Source organism: Apostichopus japonicus, chromosome 9 (genome assembly GCF_037975245.1).
Source record: "Apostichopus japonicus isolate 1M-3 chromosome 9, ASM3797524v1, whole genome shotgun sequence".
Lineage (NCBI taxonomy): Eukaryota > Metazoa > Echinodermata > Holothuroidea > Aspidochirotida > Stichopodidae > Apostichopus > Apostichopus japonicus.
The window spans coordinates 16,069,379-16,096,716 of record NC_092569.1 but is presented as its reverse complement, the minus strand read 5'-3'; the positions used below and the strand labels follow the sequence as shown (position 1 = coordinate 16,096,716).

Here is a 27,338-nt window from a genome sequence, read left to right as displayed (position 1 = left end):
TGTAACCTTTTTTACTAACACTGCCTATATAATTGTGCTGCCCAATAATGTCTTTGTTACTATTATACAGGTACAGCAGTCACATTTCCTATAGCCTTTTATATAGCAGATTTTATAGTTTGGTAATGGCAACACACCATTTCGATTTGTTTTAGCGTACGCATAACGATATAGCAGCGATATCTTGTATGTATGTACGTATTTATGTATGTATGTATATTAGATCCTTCTGTAAGCAGGAACTCGCGAAGAAGCCTCATTGGCTTATCAAAGCCGCAAGCTGACCGAAGCCAGTCTCTTACATTCATATTTAACGTCCATAATTATGAATTGTTAATTGTCAACAACTCTCTAACCGGACGACATACACTAATCTGGGAGTGACTCGAACCGGGGACCTTATGATTGAAAGGCACCGGCGTTAACCACTGAGCTAACACATCTTCACAAGTTACATGACATATTGTGCCCTTCATTAAATTGTAAGTGCCTACCACCAACCCCTCACCTTCCCCTACCCCCCCCCCACAGCTTCAGAATTAGTGGATATGCACCAAGACCTGCACCTCATGCTAAAGTAATAGATATGGGTCATACACACAGCGTGTAAGTCCATACTAAAGTAATTAATATGCACACATGTACAAAGCGAATACTTCCATACTAAACTTATAGACATGGGTCATACACACAACATGCAAGTCCATACTAAAGTAATTGATATGCACACCTGCACACAACGTGTACGTCCATACTCAAGTAATAGATATGGGTCATACAGACAGCATTTAAGTCCATACTAAAGTAATAGATATGGGTCATACACACAGCATTTAAGTCCATACTAAAGTAATAGATATGCACACATGCACACAGTGTGTACGTCCATACTAAAGTAATCGATATGGGTCATACAGACACACATGGTGTAAGTCTGTGCGATAATAACAACGATAGTTTAAACTACAAAATAAACAGCCAAACGAAGATCTATTCAAATTGTAATTGTCTTGCTTTTTATTTTCCATTGAAGTTCAATACTTCATAAAGGACGAAACTTTATTTTGATTAAAGCATGAAATAATAAAGAGTAAACCACCATTTTCATTTGGAAGACATTAAACTCTCTTCCTTTTAAACTACATATCGAGAGGTTGAATAAGTAAATACATGTTTAATTCTCATTAAGAAGACTTCATTTATACCCCCACTGGCATAAACATATATCCCAATATATCAAACGACCTTCTTCATAAAACAATGAAATTCCATCATCACCCACAACTACACCCAGCGACTTGTAAGGAATGTAAACACTGCACATTGCCTGTAAACAACAGCATTACACATGATTGTTCAGCTGCTTTGAATGAGAAGATGCCTCTGTTTGAAAATGACTTTTTTTTTTAAAGTGGTTTTATATTAACCCTAGCCTATCATTGCTGACAAGTTTGCTAGCATATAGTCAAATAACGTGCCAGTAAATGATAAATATTAGAACAGAATTAGCAAAAATAACCCCCACATATTCACGAATTACTGTTCATGGGATTGAGAACGACTTGTCAACTGAAGAAAAGAGAAAATAAGTGGTTAATAGTAAAATATTGTTTTGGGCCGAGAAGGATAGACCTTTTCCAACTATCTGAGATGATTTTTTTTAATAATTTGCAGTTAATTGACAAGTAGTATCCATTTTCAATCATAAATCCAAAGTCTTACTACACATCATAGCTCATTTCAGTCAACTGATAATTAAATTGACATCAAAAAATAGAACATTGCAAATATATGCCCTAACCACTACTCCTCCCCCTTTCTCTTCTCTGGCAAAGAAAAAGGACATGATTTGAGATATGACCAAAATACAAAGACATGCAATGACAACAACCTCAATCCAGGAGCTTATAAAAACAAAACAAAAAATTGGCAAAATATTATTTCACATTGATTGAGAATGTCTTCAAGGCAATATTGCTGGAATGAAATTCAAGCTCTTTCAAGGTATATCAAGGCCTATATATATATACTTGAAATTGTAGTGAGTTGGAAAATCCAGAACAGTAAACAATTTCTAGACTCCACCGGGATTCGAACACGGGCCTCCAGCTTTAGCTGTGGACACCCTAACCACTATGCTATGGACGCTGATTGCATGTCCAGAGGTTCGAAACCGGTAAGGAAGGTCGTAGTTCCACTTTAGGCGTTTGTCACCTGTATCAAACAATAAAGGTTACACTTGTTGAACAACATGTGTGCACCAGGAATGTGGTGGGAGGGGAGGGGGTCCACTATGCTAATAAGCTTACATTGAGTTTTGTTTCCAATCACAATTAGTAAACAAAACTCAACAACCACTGACAGGCACGGTCATATGGAACCATGCTTTTCATACAAAATCTATTCCTGCCATGACTACTTCTAATGTGAACCATAAATGTTTATAACACCATCACAAATGTCCCCCCTCCCCCCCCCCCCAAAAAAAAAAAAATATGTACCAGGAGACTATTTCAAACAGGTAAACATGATTTACTGCTAGAGTAGCATATCATATAACAGCTACCCACACTTTCCCTATTTGTTTGATGGCAAAAAACAGTCATTGCATGTGAATTACAATTCCCCAATTGGTAATATTTCTTCCCTGTTCAGTGCTTCACCAAAGCAATGAGTAAACTGAAAAAAAAAAATATCTTCATTTTACTTTCCGTTAATTCTTCCGATTAAATATTTCCCCTTATTATAGCCAATCTTTTGCTATGTACTAAAGATTACTTTGAAAAGAATATAAATATGGTGTACCCTTTATATACTCAATTCACCAGATCATTTCAAATTTAAATATATGATGTCACATATATATATATATATATATAGATATATATAGATAGATATATAATAGATATATAAATATATATATATATATACATATATATTTATATATATATATATTTATCTATATATATATATATATCATAATATAGTTCAATTTGATATATATATATATATGCTGCTATAAATTTTCCTTGCAAATCTTGTAATGTTGAACTGCATTTACACATTCTCATTATTAATAATTATTTAAGATATTTCTGAAAACCTACTTCTCTGCAGTTTCAAAAGTTCACATCTTTCTTAACATAAATCCTACTTGTGTCATGAAAATAAAATAATACATATTTAGAGCATCTTTGGTTATGAACTACTCCACAATAACCATATCACTCTATTCAATCAAAGGACAACCAGTTCTTGCAAATTTTTAACACAGTCTGGTAAACATCTTTAGCCAAGTAGAACATTTGTAACTTTCAAAAATTTCAGAAATTTTCGAAAAGAAACCCACAAGGTGCAAATATCACTGTAGATATCTACTCTAGAATGTGCGTGTGAGTTGATACCAGTCTGCCTGTTTTGTTGACAAATACCGACTTCAACCAGCAGCATGCTAGTTATGTAAATTAGGCTATGCATAAATATTTATCTGCATTGAAAACTATTCCATCTGTTTTCTTCTTTTTGTCCTAAACAATTCAGTATTTCTCTTGGTCTTCTGAAATGAAGCTCTCTAAACTCTCTTCGCTTTACGGAAGATTAGCTTTCATCAAGGCACTCGTAATTTCAAAGCAAGTACTCCTTTTTTTTTAGATATAACATGCCTTCAAAGTGAGGTAAAAGTATCTTACGTTTTTCTAAAACCAAGCTACAATAAGTTTAAACAAAACAAAAAGTCCACATGAGATACTAACAGTGAGTGGTTGTGGCATTGCCACTCAGTCACACCAACAGGATCTGTATGCTTTACGCCCAGCTAAACTCATAAACGATACATTTGTATCAGAATTTCTGACACGAATACAAACTAAATTCAACGGAGCTCCTTCTGACCGAGCTGAATGCCTAATGAGGGTGGAATCATAAAGATTGTTTGTTACTGCATTTGTCTTATGTTAACCACACATACGTATTACGAACCTATGAAACGTAATTAAAAAAAAAACACAAACGTATATTTGTCACATCTGCGTTAAATGACGTCTTCTACTCCTACACATTTTAATAACTCGAGCAAAATAAAAAATATACCGGGAATGTTTCAAAAGTCGGAAAGGGAATCCGATCTGGTTGGTCAAAATTCTACACAAGTCACACCGCTGGAATGAATTTTGTAAGATGGAATATATAAAGTACGACTGATAACATGTTCTTATTTACAGTGCTTCAAATCTCTGCTTCATCATATCTTGGTATTCTTTGAGAGGAGGGGGGGGGGGGGGTGAGGTCAAATAAGTCTGCTTGCATGAGGTACCCCCATTCATAGCAAGTTTGAATATGCAACTACTAGTATAATATATATTTGCATCACTGACTTTGTAACTTACCTCTGATTCAAAAGAAATTTTTGACGAAAAAACCTCTGGGACTATTTCTTTTACCTCTCAAAGACTAAGAGCAAAGTATGTGTAAATTATTAAATGAAGTCTTACATTGAAAATAAGGACATGTCATCTCATGAAGAGGTGAAAGTAATAAAATGATGCCAAAAATTGAAAAGAGAGTTTAAGAGAAAACAAAATTCAATCCTAATCACCAGTAAATATAGATATTGAAATCTTTCACCAACAATGATAAAATAATAAGTTGAAAATAAAATAGCTCAAAAGAGTCTCAAGTACGAAGTACAGTCTGGCAAAGGAAAAACGACGCTAAGAAATTTGAAAGAAACATAACAATGATGAAGTACAAAGCAGGAAAGATAACATATCGCTGAAATGGGGCCATTAAATTTCTTGAAAACCTTCGATAATATTTACTTTTACCAAACAAGAGTCCGTTTTTGGTTTGGTACATTCATGGGTAAAATAATTTTAAAAAATTAAGAAACATCATCTTCTCTCAAATTTTGTGATCCGTTATCATCCTAGGCACAGTTTAAGAAGTTTAAAAGAATTAAAGAGGTTGACTCCAAAATGGAACATTTAGAATGGTACATTTTCATGAACTGTGGTGAAGAAATGGACCATTAATGTCTACACAGTCAAAAGTACAGTAAATCTATTGTGACCTGGAAAGAAGAAGTCAGATGAAGATGGAGGGACCAGCACCTCACCCACTACAATCAAATCCCCACCCCTTCCCCACCACACGGGCATCTATCCAACCATCCCTGCAAGCAACAACCAACCCCTCACCTTCCCCTGTGTGAACAAAAGAGAAACATTTTTGCTGACGAAAGGAAACATCTTCCGATGGAACAGAGGAAAAGAGTACTTTTTAAGAAAACGTCGCCCTGGAAAGAACCTGGGCACGAAAACCAAACTACCGAACGACTGACCCCTCAACCCCAGTCCCCTTGCATCGGGACTGTGACTGTGTGATCATCGTCGGGTGTGCATCACCATTCCCCTCGAAAGGGAACAGATACTACAGATGATCTTAGCCAAAAGGCCGAGAAGCAACAGAGGAAAAGAGTAGTTCTATTAGACTCCCTTTAACGTCCACTGTTTTGTGTTTGTTCAAATGGCACAGACTTTATGAGGCTACTAGTGATACTATGTAATATTGAACTAAGAGATAATACTGGGCATTGTAATCAGCATTCGGTGTAATAATGATATAGCCCTGTGGGATGAAGCACAAAAGACATACATCAATAATTTGAAATATTTGACTTCATGGTTCTCAGTATGAGATACCATCAATTTTAAGTCGCTACAATTTTTCATGACCTTTGTTTTGATAAACTAAAAAAATACTTTTACCACCAAAAGGGGCAAAAAAAAAAAAACACAGAAAAGAGCCTCCCCCCCCCACTAAATATGATAGAAATACTTATGACAATGGAAATACCTTTTACTTTGGCAAGATTAACATATTCTATATTTTAAGAGACTATCTTCAACTAATCAACCAGGACAAACAAAATACCATAACGGCTAATTTATTAATACCAGACGGCAAACTTTAGAAGTTGAAAACGAGACGATGACAATTCTGAAACAATGTAAAAAATGCAAGAATATCTCGATAGAGCAAAGACCTGGGTCCTACTTTTTAAGTTAATAAGAAATCTAGATGAAGACAGTTGATACAAAACCTCCAAGATTTGACAAACAAACAAATGATTTATTTATATTTTATCTAGTCTGTGGGGGGGGGGGGGGGGGGAATGAAAGAAAAGAAGCTTATCCAAACCTTCCATCCAAGTTGCAGTTTTAATGTGCACTTGATAAAATATAGATAGAATGACAGACATCCACTTGCCTTTGAAAGTGCCATTTACAATGATAGGGACACACAGCCAACCATCATTTCTAGCTTACATGACAGAGATCTCTCTGAAGGACAAACTCTCCCAAACCAGCTAAGAATAATCTTGTTCATTCGAGAGACGTCCTAGTTTAAGAATCGTGTCGGGGAACTGTCATTTTGTTAATGTGATGTAATAATTTTATAATGTCACTAGGTTCTGCAATCGTACATGTTCTCCTTGTTTCTCTTTTAAGTATGTTCAAGGTAGGATGGCTAAAACAACCATTTATTCACTGCAGTCTAGGTGCAAATAAAGCCCAAATATTCAACTCGAGGGTAACCAAGTACCTTAAATCATAAACGGCCATCCTTGCTTCTCTGTGGTGTATTTCTCAATGGTTACAGTGTTAACCCTGAAACCAGTGGCCAGACTTTAGATTCAACATATTGCTAAATCCATCTCCATTTACAGAAAACGAACAGTGTAATAAATAAAAAGAAACATAAAGAGGCTGAAGCACATTTGTGGGCTCTATGATGTCATGTTTATTCTTGATCAAGTCTGAGGGAATATTACATCTGTGATATAAGTTCCAAGAATGGGACTGGTTTTCGAGCCGTTTTTTTCTTCTCAAATTTGGAAGAAGATATGTTTCTGAAGTACTAGTTAGGAACCTTATCTCTTAAACACATTATCTGCCAACTTCTGCTGACATGACCAAAGCAACATTGTCATAATTTTGGGTCTAAAACAAACATTTATTCACTGCTGTCTCGGTGTAAATTAAGCCCAAATTTTCAAACTTGAGGGTAACCAAGTATCTTTAATGGTAACCGGCAGTCCTTGCTTCTCTGTAGTGTATTTCTCAATGATTAAAATACCAGCTGCATTATCCACGAGACCAATCAAGTTTCCAGACTTTTTCAAGACCAAAAACATTGTCTTACAGTTTACTTTGAAGCGGCCACACTACTGAGGACTCTGGATGTTGTGCTACCTACGGCAGGACTAACAACTGTTACTCTGTATGCTGACACCTATCACTAAAGCGGATGAATTTGTAGAAAGGAAATTACAATCACCGCAGAGAATACATCAAAACTTGTACACTTTGGACAAAAGAAGTTCCAAGAAGTTGCTGCAAACCCCCACCCCACACTCCATTTTATAAGTAGTGATGGTCTACCAACTGAGATATCCAGTCCTTAAGGAATGGGTGGGGATGGGTGGGGAAGTGGGGATGGGAGAGGAGGGAGGGGAAGGCTATGTCAGACACCAAGACTGATCTAGGTGAAATGAATTACACCTACTGACCTCAACAGTGTTTTACTTCTGATCCATCCAAGCAGAAACTTGGAAGGAGGGAAGCAAGTAAGATAAAGTTAGAGTTTCTCCCAAGAAGCTTCACTTTCAAAAAGCATGACGACACCAACACAAATTAATACCAGACCTCTAGTATGTCATGACAGCAATGGAAGTGTTTAATCTATAGGACAAGCACTACTCATGTACGGTACAGCAAGACATTACACTGTAAAGAATATCACAGAGCACACAGCTATCAGAGTTGGTATGGACATACATGTGTCATGTCCATTTGTCAAATGGGTACGTCATGTTCCTCCTTTATGTCCCAGCAAAGTTACCTTTCAGTATAAGACAGAGTCATATATGGGCGGGGAAAGTTTCATACTTTCATCGTCACACTAACAGAATTGAATAAAGGGACAAAATTTAGGCCCATGTATGAAAGTTTATCAGAGGTCTGCTTCCCACCACTTAACTATTGTGCTTTCTTTGAGCCATTGTCACATGACCACCTCATCCACAAGAAATTTTTTATGTCAAATACAAAGACACCATCCCATGTATTCTTTAAGGATATCGAGACAATTACATGCAAGGTTTACAAACTTTCTCATGGAGAGGGGGATACTAACACTATACAAACTGGTACAACATCTGTTCACCGAACAGAGACCGCTGAGTATGGCACAGACAAACGAACAAATAGAAATTAGAAATTAGACTATGAGCTTTACTTCATCTGTTCTACGGAAGGAAAAGGACTGTTAGAATACTTAAAAAGATTGCGATCAAAAGAAAAAAGAGAAGAAGCGACGGCCGAATTCCAACCCAGATATAAAAGGGGGCACCATTGGCAAAGGACAGCATCAATTATGCGAACACACCGGATACTTCCACGTGCACAAAATGTATATCCGCATTAACAGTGACAGACAGAACAACCAACAGACTCTGGGAACCTGAGCCTGCCATGTCCATGATATTTGACATGACACAATTCATGACTATCAGGATCCGGCCCAAGTTTTTTTACCATGACCACGGTTACTCCCATCTGCTGCCAGAGGGGGAGACTGCATCGACAGCTATGGTGCAGGCTACCGGCTGTCTCTGGTACGTAGGCGGGTACCATGTAAAACTTGACCTCCGACGTGAGTTTAGACATCTCTTCGTACTTTCTTCCTCTTCTTGACTGGTTTGGCTTCTTGCCAATTATCTGCGATAAAAACAGAGGGAGCAAAAAAATTAAATAAATTAAAAAAAAAACATTTCACCACTGTTTGAACGTTTTTCGACATTCCTGCCTTATGTCTTAGATTAGATTCAGAAAATCAAAACAAATGTAATTCAGAGCTTCAAGTGCACCTAGTTGTCTGAAGGCCTTTAAGGTAATGCAATTTCTGTTCCTCCCGTCATACATTGTAGTGCACTGTGACAGAAAACAGTACACTGACAATTTTTCCAATGCTATCTCTTCATGCAAACATTTCTTAGCATTTAGGTACCACTGGTGAATGCGGTTTGAATATTCGAAGGATCGAGGGGGCAAGCAGACTGTCAAGCAAGAGTCTGCTGTAGTATGTGTACAACAGCATGAGTACAGGTAGCATTCCCCTCCATATGAGCACAAGGCTATAAGCCTCTCTCTAAGAGAACGTGGTGGCCAATTGGCTAAGTTGTCAGACTTGTGATCCAAGGATTGCTGGTTCGATTCCTGCCTAGATCATTGCGTTGTGTCCTTGGGCAAGATGCTTTATATCACTTGCCTCTCTCAACCCAGGGGTAAAATGGGTACCTGTGAGGTAACTTGTCATTGGGCGCAGTATATAACTGCTGCCGACTGGAGGGATTGTCTCTGGGACAGGTTATCATTGACCAGGGGTAATATAACGTCTGCAAAGCGCTTTGAGACCTATCGCTGGTGTAAAGCGCTATATAAAAATCAAATATTATTATTATTAAGCCAGATGAAGAGTACTCAATCTTGGACTAAGTATGCCGTCTAGACTCTTGCAATGTTAGTACAAGTATAAATCCATAATAAAAATCCGTCAAACGACAGATTTAATACCCAGCCAGGTACCACCAGAATGGTTAATCGCAAGGTAACGCTAGATTGAACTTCAAGTTATCGATGCCAGATCGGTCGTCACGTTTTCTTACCTGCGGATCCTTCTGCTTTTTCCGTTCCATTTTCAATCTGTTTGTTTTCTTTCGCGGCAGTTTCGGGGACGGTTGGTTTCGTCTCAGTTTTCTCGGGAGATTCTTTGCTCTCCTTAGCTGATGAGAGAGAAAATAAAATTGGAATATTAAATCTCATACAGGGAAGACAGCAGTCTGCAGGACTGTGGACATGTATTACAAAAATTGAACATGAATTGAACAATGAGTTAATGGTCCACAGAACAAGAAACAAAGAAAGATCGCAGCTTACATAGTTTAGTTTAGTATTGTTTAGTAGGAAAAAAAGGATCAGGAGGGACACTCAAGGACCCTAAGGGAGAGAAGAAAGACTGAAGACACAAAAAAAACCAACCTGAATACAATGCTTGCAGTGCTTGTCCAAAGCATTCTTAAACCCATTCACATTATACTTGCAAGAACAACTTTCTCAGGCAAACTGTTCCACTCATTCACAACCCTATTAGAAGAAAAATTATGCTGAATATTGATCCTACTTTGTAACTTTTGGAGTTTAAGACAATGACCTCTAGTACAACTACTATTAGCAAACATGAAAAAGTCAGTGAAGGATAAATTGTCAAAACCATACACAATCTTGACATGTTTTAGTCAATGTGAGTAAACACTGTAGAATGTGCATACAGAAAGCAAATCACCAACCGTGCCCATAAGTTAATACACTGAGCTATCGGGCATGGAGAAACAAAAAATGAGAGACGTAACATTCTGCTTAAAGCTGCTGGATCCTGACATTTTTATATTAGACAAAATCAGAATCAAACAAAAACTGTTGGCAAACTGCTTATCTACTAAAGACTCCTGTGTAAGAGAATGTGTAAATGTAAGTGGGCGAGACGTTTCGATCCTAGCAGGATCTTCTTCAGAGGCTGAAAGACATGTATCAGAGACTACAATGGCCAGAAATAGTTTCTGTTACTTGTCATTTAGTCTCTGAAGAAGATCCTGCAAGGATCGAAATGTCAGGCCCACTTACTTTCACGCATAGACCAAACCATGTGTCAAATAGTGACACATACAGTGAGTGGGTTCTCCTAAATGTGACTCAATAGACTGTGCATGTATACATGAACAAAGAAAACATATATATCCTCTAAATGTATTTTAATTTGTACGTTTCATCTTTTGTTGTCATATTTCTTTCTTTATTTGTTTATCTCATCTAGTATCAACACATTCACAGGAACATCAACCTTCATAACTGTTTTTTCTCTGTGTAGAGTTTCCACTCATTCCATTATTAAGCAAACACAGGTCAGGAAGTCTGTAATAACTTGATTGGCTTTTGATTTGACAGAAGAGGTGCAAAAAATGATTGGTTTTTTTTAAGTTTATATAACCTAAGTGTACATGTATGCTTTATCAAACAATTTTATTTGTAACTGCATTATATTGGCAGCTTTAACTGATAGAAAAAATTCTGTGCCAATTTCACTGGCTAATCACTTCCTACTTGAAGGCGACACTGATAGTGTGAAAGAAACAGCTGTGTTAGCCATTATATGATTAAGAGTAGTTCATACTCTGTACATCAAACAGAGATTAAATTACACAGATAAGAAACATCACAAACTTAGCAGGCCAAACTCTATATGATGTTGGCATATGAAATCTTACGAGGACTTGTTCATTGGTACTACATCATGTATTGTTATCACAAGGTGTTGTGATATTAAGCTATTTGGCTTTACTATTTGTCATATTATCTCCCCCAAACATCACGATAGCTCAAACTCTTGAGAATTGTTAGTAGAATACCTCTTAACCAAATATTCCTCTGAATGAGTCAATAAGGAAGCTAGATTAAACGTTTATCCCAACAAAGAAGAGGGGTCTGTTCATGTAGTTACTATGAATTTCCAGAGCATTCCACCTGGGGGATCATTCAGTGTGTAATGTGAATGTATTCAATGTTCTGCGAACAGAGGATGTGTACATGTATGCTTCTTCCCCGACAAGAGGCAGGAGCCACTCCCAAAGAGGCACCTCTCACTCCTGACTAAACTAATCATAACAAGGTAGAATGCAATTAGGTTTTTATTCAAAGCCACAAATAGCCAACACATAATCAACATTTCACCTTTAGGTGTTAACCACTGGATGTAACCAAACCTCTAGTTAATCCAGATAAGGAGAAATGTATGTTGTTGTATATGTAGAAATCAAGTGCAAATCTTTCTGTAGGTAAGCAAGCCCTCCCCTTCCCCCTCCCTCCCTCACTCTCCCACCACAATCTAACTCCCTTCACTCTGTGAGATATACTGTAGTGTGAGTATGAAAACCAAGATGCCATTCAAGACAGAGCTTCATACCTGGTGATTTTGGCTTAGATGCTGGTGGAGCAGGTGATTTGGAGTTAGATGCAGGCGAAGTGGGCGATTTTGGCTTAGATGCAGGCGAAGTGGCTGGCTCCTTTTTCTTAGGAGTAGTTGGAGATGATTGTTTGGTCTTTGTTGCAGGAGAGGCAGCTGCATTAGTCTTTGGAGATTCTGGAGTTGGTTCCTTCGTCTGTTTCTTCTTGTTTTTCTTGCTTCCTTCCTCGGTCTCAGCTGCAACTACTGCTTCTGCGGGTGGTGTTTTGGTCACTTTCTTTTCTGTTTTCTGCTTTTCCTTTCGAACAAAAGATTTCATCAAAATACATAAGGAGGACCTGTTTAAAAATTATACTTACGAGAGACTGAAATGAATTAATGAAATAATTTATCAATACTACATGATGACGTTATCATGGGAGAAATTTAGTGATATGATACAATGGATCCATGATTTTTAAATATGTTTTTTTTTGGTCTTTGTCTCAGTCTTGGCTTCATCTCAACTTACCTGCTTGGGGCTACTTTCTTTCGATGGAATGTTTGCTTGGACATTGGGGGAAGCATCTTTGCTCTCAGAGGACGAATTGTTCTACAGATGGCGAGAGAAGAGAAGAAAAAATGAGGAGACAGAATAATTAACGCACTTCATTGGCAATAATCTGTATGTAACTGAAAGTCTGAAACTGTCTGGAACATAACTGGATTTCTAAGCCATCACTGTTGATACAGTATCATACTCTATGCAATAAATGATGTTTGACAAGGATACCCTAGGGAGTAAGATGTGATCGCGAAGCATATAAATCGTGTTCCACATGTTGTGAAAAAATTGTCACAGTAATAAAGTTTGCTTTGAGTGTAACACTAAAAAATAAAGTAACTTCTGTTTACCAATAAATTTTAGTCCATGTTTTTTCCAATCATCAACTCTGACATTTGCACAGAGAGGAAAACCAGCTACAGTACTACTGTATATTACTTAACAATAATTGTACGCTGTACATGCATCTTCTGCAGTGTCGCAAAAAGGACAGTACACTCGTACAGTAACTGATTACTGAAGTGTGCAGGTGTACTGGACTGCACTGGGTACAGGTAACTTAGTACTGTTGCAAATATCGGTATTGAATTGTACGATAATCGTATGCTGTACATGTATATGTTTGCAGAGTCGCATAAAGGACAGTGTACACGTACAGTAACTGATTACTGTACATGGAGCCTGCAGGTGTACTGGACAGCACTGCGTGGAGGTAACTTACAAGTATTGTGAGCATTTCATCATTCCATCAAAGGAGAATGTTGTTATTTTATACATTTCTGCCATACAGTACTTGACAAAAGTTTAAACTCTTCCATACAGATTGAGCTTTCGTTCCTATTATACATTGTAAATTATATACTACATTTGATTACTTCTGTGCCAACTGTTTACTATCACACTATATTTATTTAGAATACGATGTTTGATAAGATACTGTGAGCAATCCAAGATTAATTATTAAATTCTGTGCAACCAAAGAAAGCAATTTAAAATACAACTGAGGCACTAATTAATGCAGAGCAGTAACTTCGAACACAGCAGCTTAAATATCTGATAAAACACCCTTCGATTTAAGCATTATAATTAACACAGTTCATTCCATGACATGTCATACGTAAAAGTTTGCATAGCTCTGACAAAGCCAGAGTTAAATGCATATATTCACTACGGAAAGAAGTAGATTTGTTCATCTATGTGATATGCTATGTGTATCTAACTGTGAAATGGTTGCGTTAGTGCTGCATATGTTGCACAGTGTGTATTGTGCATATTGGTCACAATGGTTGACCATGTGTACTGCACTGTATGTACTATATGTGTTCAAAATCCCGGTACGGACATATAGATGTATGAACATCTAACTTCATGAAATCTTCCCCCACCCCTCCCATATCAATTTTTTTTTTTTTTAATTAAAAAATTAAAATCCCCCCCCCCCAAAAAAAAATGGATTGACAGACTCCCTCCGCCTATTTCCGAGAAAAACAAACATTTTCCTGACCGAAACAGACAGACAGGCACACTTTATGACAATAACACAATTTGAGAATTGTGCCCAGTCCACTATCAATTTTCTGCTTGGCTTTAAACCACTGTATCAATAGTCTAGAATTCTAGTCAATTTTTTATCGTCCAAAAAATAATTTGCAGCTGAGTGGGATTAAAGTTAATGACTTGAAAGTACAGTATAGGAGTTAACATTTATTCTGGCGAACAACTGTCTCGCTGTTTATTTATTTATTTCGTTTTAAATTCTACGTATTGCATCCTGTTTCCTTGATGAACGATGCATGGAAGACAGGGTGACTTTGCACAGCAGAAGACTGTAGTGTTTATAGCATACGTGGCTGTACTGTATGTGATACTTGGTTTCAAGGACCAGCATAATTGTATAACTTTTAATGGTTGTGATTACACTACCCGTGCACTGTAAAATAGCCTCTATGAAACGACCATAATATGGGTTACTGTAGTTCTAAATGAAGGACTGTGTCAGGTACAGTAGGCCTTGGCTGTCACTTTCAAACGTTAATGGTGACATTTCCAATCCTGCCTGCCTCACAAGGGCTTGAACATGTACATGCGTGCAAATACATCTTTCATATAGCCGCAATGCTTGCATGAAAATTTATGTCCACTTTATGGGAAGATGGTTTAGCTTAAATTGCCATTTTAAGGACATGCTATAATTGAAATTGAAAATTGACAATGAAAACCTTCACCATGTGTTCAATTCTGTTACATTTGTGTCTAAAAGGTATATTATTAGGTAGATTAAACTTTGATCAAATGTTCCAAGAGGCCTACACTGTACCATGAAAGCAATTTTACAGCACTTTTCAAGCGCTAACATTGGGTTTTGTTGCATTTCGTAGCCCTCTGATTTTGGTATCACAAATTCACAGCTGTACCTTTGCTCGTCTTTTCTGGTATCACAAATCATCTGTACTTCCAGATTTTATCTCCCGCTCGACCACCTACCTCACCTTCATCTGAACAAGTATTAGATATTTCATAATCTGTCACTGTTGCAGACAGTGTAATCAGAGGACAAAATAGTGAACGCAAGTTTTTTCTCCCCCTCTTTCTAATACCCAATCATAACCACACTGTTAAAACAAAGAGATCTAGTATTTTGGCATGTTTGTGATCGTGGATGCCAAGTAACTGTTCTTGAAGTGCTGTTTATATAACGAAAGGTACCTGCTGCCAAGTTTCATATAAAACAATGGGCTCCAGACTTACCTTTTGTTTCTTCTTCTTTGATTTGCTCTTAGCAGAACCCTGGGTTTCCTCTCCTTGTACCGGCGATGGGAGAGATTCGAGAGTGGTCTCTTTAACCGCAGACAGCTGAGGCTCCTGGGAAGGCACGGGTGATTCTCTGGCTTTGGAGGAGGACACATCCCCATCATCTTTCTTCGCACTACTGGCTTTATTTTGCTTCTTCTTTGATGATGCGGGACTGGACGACCCCTTCACCTCGATCCAGCCGTCGTTGTCATCTTTGCCCCCGGGGACGGGCTTGTTTCCGTCCTTTGTGGCAGAGCCGGGCTGCTTTTCCTCAGAATCTCCCGATGCTGTCACTTTTGGACTCTCTTTCTTCTTCCCTGGAGCTTTGTTCTTCTGTGGACTGCTCTCTCTCGACTGTTGCTCTTGCTTCGTCTCTTCTTTAGCCTTGGTCTTCTTCTCCTTCTTAGACGCATCTCCTGGACTAACAGCAGAGGCATCACTGGTCACTGGGTTGGCAGAATCAATCTTCCCTTGACCTTTACCGCCAGACTCATCTTTGGCTACTGATGATGTAGATTCACTCTTTTTCGCTGCTTTGGCAGGTGCACCCTTCTTTCCACCAGTAGCTGCTGGTGAGGATTCCTTGGGATCATCCTCCTGGGGAGGAGTCTTAGGGGTCTTCTGCTGCTTCCTGTCCCTCTTAGAAACCAATGTGGTCCAGCCCTCATCTGAAAAAAAAAAGCAAAAGACAATAGGAATGTGAAAATCATCACAAACACACAATCACAAATGTGCACAATACAGTACATTGCTCAATTATTGGTCAAATCTTCAAATGGAAACATACAATACTGCGCAGGTACAGCACAGTACAGCAATTTGCCATCTCAGAAACATCAGCACTTGCATGGTTGGAAAAACTTTGATGAATTTCCCCTCAAAACAGGTCTGATAGTAACGCTGATTTCCCAAAGGGGAGTTTACTGGCCCAAATGGCCACCTGTTTGGACAATCGAATAAGACCTAATTGTCCAACGGAAGACCAGACAAAATCCTTAAAAAGTTGCCCTGCGATTTCTCATGATTGGTCGAGCACTGTAACTGCCGAATGTCAAACAAAATTGGTTGATTCTTAGTGGTACTACACGAAGTTGAAGTACAGTATAAACAGTATGAGGTACTGTACTGTATTGAGATACTGTGCATGTATATGCAGAACTCAGACTACTCTTGGAATTAAGGTGAGTTTCCACCCCTCCAGCCCCCCCCTCCCCCTCCCAGTAGCAGCATACTAAACTGGCTTACATATACTGTAGGCCTATATCTGTCATGATTTGCACAATTAATATGATACAAATTGCCTTGTTCATACCAGTACTACCACCACTGTTGCCATGCACCCTACCTGTAACAGCTGAAATAAAGGAGGAACATCACAGATATATACTGTATAAGTCTATGGCAAGCCAATCGAGCAAGAAAGACACTTCCTGTTAGACCTCAACAGTACTGTACAGTAGGCTGCGTGAGCTCGTCCTTTATCAATTGCAAGTATTTTGACAGTGAGAGTTTATTCACCTGCATAGTCTTCGTCAGTCACCTTCGTCGATCTGGAAGAGCTGCTTGACTTGGATGTCCCCTCTCCTTGCTTCGGGGTCTTCTTCTTCTTGGTCTGGTTTTGATCAGGCTTCTTGTTGTCGGTGACCTTGTTGCTGTTGGACACTTTCGGAGTGCTTTGTTTTTCTTCACGAGCTACTTTGTTGGATCCACTCTGTGACGAGGCTGGCTTCTGTAAATCAGGGTTCAAGTGAAAAAATCAAAAAGGAAAGACGTTTAGTTTCTGTGGTCTGCAACAATTTACAGTACAGAACAGTACATGCATGTCGGTAATTCAGAAGACTTAGGAGGCTAAACGGTCGCCATGGGACATCAGTGTCAAAGGTTACCCGGTCACTCTAGACACAGTAGTGAGACAGCGTGCAGTCGTCGGGGAGACGGGAAAGTGAGGAAGCGAAAAAAATATATACTGTATAATTTATTGAATGGAAGCAGATGGCTGGCTGACCCCACAACATGGTCTCATTCAAGCGTAAAAGATTTTCAGTTAGTTTGTACTTATTTGTTGTGCACACTACTGTAGTATATAGCTATAATTTATTGTACGATACTGGACTGTACACAAATACAGTATAATTTACTGTATTATAGTCGTAAAACTGGTTATTAGAGGAGGTGATTTTATCTGGCTCGTTATGAGCAACAGGAGGTTGGGGAGGGGGGTGGGAGGATAGAAAGAGTGGAAGTAGATAGGAACTTAAGTCAATAAAGCAACAATTAGGAAGACTGACAGATTTATTGAACGAGATAATTCAATGAGAAAGAGAATCTTGTTTCAATTCCACCTGAAATGCAGGCAATTCTACAGATGCATATTTTAACCAGGTGCTATTAACTTTAACAGTATTATACACTTCCACACTGATTCATCACAGTCGATATACAGTCAAAGTTTTGTAGGTTTTAATACGCTCAATATTTCTTGTGCCGTTCTACAAAACACATGTATCCTAGTTCAGGGATAAAACTATATTATGAAACTACTGCATCCAACTGAAGAGGCAATAAAATACGGTATTTTTATGCTCAAAGTTGTGTTGTTTTAGTTTTCAGTACACATCTGCTGTGACATGTCGTAAAGTAACTAACTGTGTACTTTTGAAGCAGCTTTGATGTTTACATATATGTACATACAGAATGATGCAAATTAATATCACAAAGGTAATTTAATTAACTTGACTCAGTCTGTTGCCTCACTCATTTGTGCACACAGTTTACGATACCACCACAGTATCAGGACATTATTATTTTGACTTACAGTAGTTCATTCATTTAGTTAACAGTCATACATAAACTTGTATAAAGTGCTACCAACCACTATTATTCTATTGTTCAGTATCTGTGCTAAACTTGAAATATTGTGTTCCCATCGTCACGGATGAGCAAAGTCTGCATTTAAGTTATATACAAACCTTGCTTACTGTTGGATCATATTGGCCTAACTGTGTACAGTAGTTCCATCAGCAACTGTCTGTTAATTCCTTTTATCTAAGTAGTTTGAGTTATACAGTATAAGAATGTAAATATATCCAAGGCTAACACTACATCTTAACTACTTAACATAACTTCATTGTAGTTTGACCCTAATTGTACCTCTTGTGTCAACAACAAAGCTGATACTAAACACACATGTATACCTACAGTATGTTTATTTCTAGTCAAATTACAGTAACTAGTAGCAATTATTTGACCCCTGGATACTATATGTGTATTGCATTTTAAAACTACAGTACTGTCAATGTAAAAATATTGTTTCATATCAATCTGGTTTCCATAAATTCCTTTAATGTACTGTACTGTACAAACTGTACTGTACTGACTGTGCAATGTGCATACTGTACTATACCATACGTACTGTACTGTATTTACTGTGCGCACTGTACATTAAATGTTCTGTAAGTTCTATAAACACTGCACTGTACTCATGTATACAGTACTGTCCTGTGCATACTGTAATGTACTGTAAACACTGTTATATGTACTGTACATACTGTACTGTGCAAATTGTACTGTGCATACTGTAATGCACTGTTTCATACTCTACTGTAAACACTGTACTTTACTGTGCATACTGTAATGTACTCTTAAGTACTGTACTGTAAACATTGTACATATTGTACTGTGCAGACTGTACTGTCCTGTTATGTACTACTATGTACTATTATAAACACTGTACACACTGTACTGCAATGTATGCAAATTGTACTGTGCGTTCTGTTACGTTCTCTACTGTAAACCAGGTACTGTATTGTGCGTACTGTAATGTAGTGCACTGTTACGTACTGTACTGTAAACATTGTCCTGTACAGTAGCTCAGTAAACAGTACAGATAACAGTACTGTATGACACATACTGTTAAGGACGTACAGTACTGCATGGTAGGTCTAAGTGTACTGCCTCTATTGCATGCAACTGAAGACACACTGTAAGTTTAATGCACTGTATGTAATTTACAACAGAAGCACAGGTATGTTACTTTGCATGTACAGTAGTTACTGAACTGTTCATCCAGAGGTGCCATTTATCAATGTTCACTGTACAGTTGATACTGTACATGTTATGTTGTAGCTACGTAGTATCTACTGTGTCTGTACTGTACGTTGAAGAGTGGGTTCTCCAATCCAAATAACACAAAACACAACATCATGTACAAAAACCTAAAGTTATAGCACAATTAACATGATAAGCTACAGTAAGGAGCAACTGTTGCATGCATAAACGAAAAATGTGCTAGGTGGTACTGTACAATCAACTTGTTGAATGGCGGGACAATACCCTACAATAGGTGTCTAAATTTAATATAGATCAATATATGAACAGTATTGTGTGAGCAGATCCAACATCAATGAGAAACAGACAGATGTTAAAGTTAATGATTATCATACTAGTACTGTACTTACAGTACTTCCTTAGTCAGCTAAATTCTTCACTGTGATAATAAGTACTTAGTACTATATTTTAACTATTCTGTACAGTAGCCATCAAAACTTATTTGCAGCATTGGAGGAAGGGTGTTAAGTACTATAGACAGAATTGTGGCACAATTGAGACTTCAAAATGGCCGACAGATTTTCAGCCACTTTCAAATAACATGTTTTTCGTTAAATACAGGAGACAAAGAACCCAATCATTATTATTGACCTAGATATATACATGTGGTAGTCTTGTATTTGAGATAAACTCTCATGAACAACTTCTCCCAAACAGATATATAAATATAGGAAATATGATAACACAGATTTAGTTTTTCTTCATACAAGGTCAAAGACTTGATCAAGTCTTACAGTACTATGACACCATTTGAGCTACAAGTGCTTCAATTGCAATATAAATTTCTTTGTTTAATTTAAATTAACTTTTTATTTTTTCTGTAATTGTTAATTAGTGTTTTACAAATGTAGAGTCTAAAATATTGAAGCTCTTAAAATATAATGACCTACAATAGAATGAAGTGGACTTTGTTTCAGGGTCAAAACTGTTATTAACATTCTACACATTGAAAATACAGTAGTGAGAAAGATTACAGTTTAACCAAAGAGAAAGTGCAAGTTTCACATCCTTGTGGAACTATGATATATTTATGGTGAATTCCAGCGTGACTGATGGGACATTTGATAGAAAAGTCCAACATAGAAAGTTATATTGTTGAGAAGTGGGAGGGGGCAGAAGGCTATAAATTGCAACATTCACTTGGGCTACCCCCAGTTGGTCCATCATTAAAGAACTGTTCACATAAGTGTGTTCCTTTTTAGTAGGGAGCACTTAGAGTAGCCCTGTGACTGATGGGACATTTGGGACCACCATTTTTAGGTACCTTTAGTTAACTTGTAAGCGCTATCTCAGAATGAAAAGAATGAGTTGGGTATATACCCCTCCTGGTAGCTACTTAATGTAGCTATATCAGAGCACCACCATTGAGAGAATATTGGCATTAACTATTTCACACAGTGGCATTTCCCTTGTGACTGATGGGACAGAAGCTCTGTGACTGATGGGACGCTATCTCCTCCAAAATTATAGCAAATTTTGTTTTGCACTAACTTCAGTTTGCATCCACATATGGTGCCAACTAGCATTAAACTTGGGTCATCTGGGCTCTAGCCACCCATAGTCATCACAGGTAGGGCCCACTGGAGTTGGCCCATGGGGGTGTGGGTCCCCCATTGGTTTGCCATATGAGCATCCCATAGAAGCAACTGGCATATGTAGAACAGACACAGGCCCATGGGAAAACCTGTTCCATTCCACACTTGCTGTCTCATATAGCCCCATATGACTGAGTCATGGGTGTGTGATTTGTTGGGGCCTCACTGGGAAAGCTGTTTGGGCCCATATTTGGTGAGGTATGTTGCCCATGTATGGGACTCATGTCATCCCACTTCTGTGTATAAAGTACTGACAACTGGAAAAATGAAACACACTCCATATGCATTTGAAACTTGCATTTTATTTATTAACAACAACAGAACGAGCTGAGCCTTGAAACATGCAACCATTGATAATGAACAGGATACAGTACTAATTATACAACATTGATGAAGTCATTTAAGTCACATGAGCTTTTGACAATATGCTGAGCTTAACCCTGGGCAGCAAAAGTACCCAGATACTTTCAACTGTGGATTAGGGTCCAATCTGCCCATCATATAGTGAAAGTCTTAATACAATTTTTTTCAGCCATATTCTCCATTTTCCCCAAAATACTAAAGTGGTCAATATTCCATAAGGAAAGAGCCAAAACTAATAGGCAAAGGGGCATACATATACTATAAAAAGGGTCCACCTGGCCTTACCAATGATTGGATTGGACCTTACAGTACATCATTGAAGTTACAGCCTAGTGGTTCTGTGGTTACTAATTCACTTGTGTGACGGGCACTCCTGTGGTGATACTGCAAACCAGGAGTGTGTTGTACAGTGCTTCAGGTTCTTTTTCCCCCTGATAGACCCACCAGTTCCTTCAACTCGGCCTCATTGTTCTGTGATCCAAGAACATTGCATTCCTCAAATTTTGGACAGAAGGGCCTGTATGCAGTGATCCAGCCTTCTCCACAAACCTCTGTGAATGCCACTGCTGTAGATGATAAAAGTTGTTATGTCATTTCTTTTTAGGAAATTAGGTTTGAAACTTTGAATGGAACGACACTATTCTTGTACTAATACTTTTTGGCATTGCAAACTGTCCAATATAGGCTATACTATCTGAACCATACACTGTGACTGATGGGACATTAAAATCCAAAGATCTGACATGTATACCAATCTTGATTCAGGATAACCGTCACAGGTCAATGAACACTTCATCATGTCACCATCATGTCAGTGACACAAGCTGCTTTCAATAACATGGTCTAACAAATTAATTTGAAGAATATACTGTACCTGTATTCTGTTTTGCGTTTTCGTTCACGTTCTCGGCGCTCTTGTTTCTGTTGTGAAGACATCTCCCACTTCTTCTTGTGGGCCCACTGTTTGCGATACGCTGATTGTGTTTTTTTGTATGCATCATATTTCCCCTCAGCTTTCAAACGTTCCCTCCTGTTTCCCTGTCTTTCAGCACTGGATTTACCCATTTTGCATTGCACCACACATGCAGCCTAATTCTGTGACTGATGGGACAGAAGTTTCAAGTTGTCTAGCACATAACCCTATACACAATTGAAGAATCTCTGCTTATGCCAGGTTATGCCCTGAGTAGTACTAGATAGATAGACCCCCAACAACAGCTGAAATCATTCTGTTGGCTTATGACTAAAACAAATGTTAAAAAACTGTGACTGATGGGACATGTCCACACTCATTATTTTAAGAAATCACACAAAGACTTATATTCATATAGACACCTGTAACTTTGCAGAAGGTGAAAGGTCTCAAGGTGACTTCATACTCAGTACAAAGTTGGTCATTTCTGGAATCATGCCAACTATTAAAGGTGCACTCTGAATTTTAGGAAATTTTGCTAATTTTTCGTTCCATGCAGCACTTGACGGTAAAATGCATGCTGCAGTGAGGAGAAACACGTTATAAGCCAGGTCAAACCTGTTTTGGGTAGTTTAACTGTCATGTATATAAAATATCTCCCTCAAGTGTCTGCAACCTAAAGTTGATTTTTAGTGAAAAATGCATAAATTCCATGGAATTCACCTTATGACAAATTTAGAATATATGACAGAGCTGCCAGATATGAGTTTTAAACTAATTACTGTAGCATGGTTTGTCCCACATGGAATATGATAATTCTTAGCTGTGTATTGGGGGGTATTGTTCTTCACACAGATAATGTATTTAAAGGGTGTGAAGACTCGCGCAAAAAGAAACATCTAATGCCGGTAAAATTTGACCTAGTTTCGAATGAGGTGTAACAGAAGTGTGAGACACCACCATCGATCCCAGAAAATACACACACAGCTTGCTACCGTCGGTAACTAGACACTAATACAGTCAGTACACACTGTACAGCTGCGGTCAATACCCACAGTCCTCAGTGTACTAACGATACAGCGATGGACATCTCAGGTCCAGCTAAAGATAACAAGGTATCACGTTTCATTACTGTTTGCATTTTATAGGGACACAAACAAAACGTCACTTGCAAGCAACAGATGGCCGCACATGGTTTGGGGCGATTCTTCAATGCCTTTAAGCCAAACATGACTATTGGATTTTGTGTCTCCTTTAACGCTTATCAGAATCTACAAACTCAGTATTTGGAAGCAAGATTGCTGGACAGGTGTAATATCGTAGAAATTCCAAAACTTACTGTACTGTACAATATGGTTTGCATTTTAATAACCATCTCCAATCTACCAGTTTTCTACGTGTACAGTATGCAGTAAGCCTAAATACATATACTACAGTATGTCAGTAAGTTAAATTGGATAACATTTTCTGTAGTCCGAGACCTCTCTGACAAACTTCACTATATTGTAGCGGTAGTGTAAGTTGTCAAGGGCTGTATAGTATTAGGGAGTTCCATAACAACTCCCTGATAGTATATTGTACTTGCTTCACTTCAGATACACACTGAAGGCAGGCACAGTCTAGGCAGCAAGTAGCTTACAGTATACACTACAGTAAACTGTACTGTATGTGAAAGTGAAGATGTACAGCAATGCAAAACAAGACATTCAAACATACAGTACCCTATGACTCATGCACATGTATGTGTTCATGATTGTTAGTGTACTGATATGCATGTATCTGTTTGACAATGCTGAGAAAAATGCATGGAATGTTCTTCAGATCACTCATGAGCAGAATTATATCCTTCCACAATCCACACTACTACAGCCTGTATAAACAATGTTTAACTACTTATAAATTTGGTATTGGTTCCAACACAAACTGTGCGAGTTGAACAAGTTTTCATAATCGGTTTTACGTCTAGGTGACTCATCATCAGAAAAATCATGCACAAAGTACACTTTCCCAATGATGGAGAAAACAATTAAAAGGCCAGGGAATAATTTAGTGCTGGAAATATTGATGAGAAACTTCAAGTTTTATCTCAAGATTTAAAATGCTACATGGTTTATGTTCAGATACAAAAACTGTTATTTTGTGCTAGTTTCCAGAGTTTCTAAAACATGAAACAAAGTTTCAGCTGATGTTCACAATTTAAGAGAAAAAAGAAGCCACAATTGAAAAGCACAGCATTTCCCTGACAAAATTGATATTTTGTCCATTCCGCAATACAAAATGTGCTCTTTCTGCATGTAGAAAAAGTGCCAATCTGCCATGTTACCGCCATGGCGGTAAAGCACTTTTCGTATGTTAAACCATATGCACTGTATATATTGCTTCGCTCCACTCTACCAAGGCCCCCAAAATCCATAAATCTGTCTTGTAAATCGACAATCAGAATCGGTCATTTTAATTAACAATCAACCTAATTTAAGTTGATTTATTCAACCAACTTTTATATATTTGATTTTGAAGACAGTATATCGACTCTGACAAACTTACAACTTAAACTATTCAATCAACCTGTACATTAAAGACTGTCTCAATTCCCCAATGTTGTCTTAACTACAGTTCAGTCTATCCAGGGTACAGCCACATTTCAAGACAGTGTACCTATCCTTCCACACGATTCAAAGGAAGTTTCACCGATACATTCCTGTACACCAGTGTTAAATCCATTTCTAATATGTACCTTTCCGCCATAGGTTTTGAGCCCCTCCGTCATGGCGGAAAGGATCGTAACCTATGGCGATAAGACATGGCAGTATGTACCTATGGCAGAATGGCACTAGATCCGCCTGGCCTACTGCATTAACAGCTACATTTATGAGACCTAGGCCTAGGCTAATCTACCTTTGTAATTGGGTCTGAGTGTTTGTGTCCTGTTTTTTTTTTTTTTACTTCTATAGTAATAGGAGCCAATCTAGACAATGTAGAGCTAGGGGTGAAGATAGGTGGCAGAAGAGTCAACAACCTCAGATATGCTGATGACACCACACTGCTCGCAGAAAGCAAAGAAGACCTCCTTAATCTGATGGAACCTGTGCAGGCACATAGCACTCAGGCTGGGCTACACCTGAACCTAAAGAAGACCAAGGTTATGTGCACAGAGGAGCTGGACGAAATTATTTTGGGTGGAAACAAAGTTGAAATAGTACACGACTTTAACTTTCTCGGTTCTAGAATTGATGACAATGGTACCTGTAAGGGGGAGATTTTGAGACGGTTAGCTCTTGGAAGAGCTGCTGTGACGGGGTTAAACAAGATCTGGAGGGACAAAGCAATCTCATTATTAACGAAGAGTCAACTGATGAAAGTACTAGTTTTCCCAGTTGTGCTCTATGGGAGTGAATCATGGACAATAACAACGGGAATGAGGGAAAGAATAGACAGTTTTGAATTATGGTGCTGGCGCAGGCTATTGAGAGTCCCTTGGACTGCACATAGAACAAACATCTCGATTTTGGAACAAATAAAACCCTCACTTCCACTGGAAGCACAGATCCTAAGGCAACAACTAAATTTTTTCGGTCATATCATGCGTGCTGACGACTCTCTGGAAAAATCATTAATGGTGGGAATGGGTGATGGATCACGAAAGAGGGGCAGGCCACGTGCACGATGGATGGATGGTGTCAAGCAGACGACTGGGTTGACTCTGGATAGACTTCGAGGGGCAACCAGGAGCCGGCAGGATTGGAGGATTAAAGTCATGGTCATCACCAGGGGTCGGACACGACTCGACGGCACAAGGTGATAGTAATAGGGTTTGATGAGGACTTGGGTGTCCCTCCTCAGGATTCTTTTTTCCTACTTAACTCAACCAACCATCTATAGGCTACATCATAATGTTAGACAGTAGAGTGATCACTTTATCTGCAAGAATGTTAATTAAACAAATTATAACCCTAGTTAATGCCTAAGCAAGTTATATGTAAATTTTGAATCCCTGAAGAAATACTAGGCCTATACCCCTAGCCTTTGCCTACGCCAAATGCATCATTGGCCTAAAGTTAGCCTTACACTACAGCCAAACTATAGTATAGGGTTAGGCTAGGCATAAACCTTGCTTTTAAAACGTTAAATTAGGACGGGCTAGGCTACTAGTACTAGTACTACTAACTTTCTTCTTGTTTTGCTGTTTCTTCGCTTTCTTCTCGGAACTCGTGTTGTCATCAAAAGCTTGAAAATGGGAAGCAGGTGGTGTTACTGAACGGACACCATACACAAATACAACGCACACCATAGCAAAGACACCCGCCAGCATGGACAAAACCGGGAAAGTTGAAGAAACGTCCTCCATCCTGGACCTAGTAAAGTGGTATCGGTACAGAACTACAGTAAGGCCTAACCGAATCAATCTCTGCACTGTCTAACTGTATAACTTCGACTTGGGCAAACAATATGCACCTTCACTTTGATCAGTACAGTAGGCCCGGTCAGTATTCCGCTTTCAAGCAAATTGGTAACGCATGAAAATTCACGCAATTCTTCTCTTTATCGCAAAGAACATGTCACAGTTTAAATTCTAGCCCGCGAAGTCATTAATAACACGAACAGGGGTTGCCGAACTCACCTCGGAGTTTGAGTCTGAGTTTACAGTATGTTACTTGCTAGTACAGTCCACAACGAAATGTTGTACGTGTACAAATAATTTATAGGCAGTGCACGGAGTGGCACTGTATCGTTAAGCTTAGGCCCGTGATTTGTGTAACTGCATAGGATACGTGCTGAACCAGACCCCTGGACTACGTGTATTTAGATAGTACAGTCGTTCAACAAGATAATTTACAACATTAGTATTTGGTTGTCAACCTGCATACTACAACATTTGCTAGAACATATGTAACGATTTCGACCACCGGAACAATCTTTTCGGGACCAATAATTCCGGAAATCATTT

General features: G+C 38.4%; 1 protein-coding gene across 1 annotated transcript; it reads right to left on the bottom strand.

Moving 5' to 3' along the window:
- Positions 1-993: 993 nt before the first annotated feature.
- Positions 994-27,338, bottom strand: LOC139974094 (uncharacterized). The gene is made up of 7 exons (XM_071981013.1): positions 26,559-27,338; positions 16,934-17,144; positions 15,371-16,083; positions 12,590-12,670; positions 12,079-12,376; positions 9,728-9,844; positions 994-8,780 (listed from the first exon to the last, which is right to left on the bottom strand). Exons 1-7 carry the CDS (start codon positions 26,736-26,738, stop codon positions 8,722-8,724), a joined length of 1,659 nt encoding a protein of 552 aa, XP_071837114.1. The 5' UTR covers positions 26,739-27,338; the 3' UTR covers positions 994-8,721.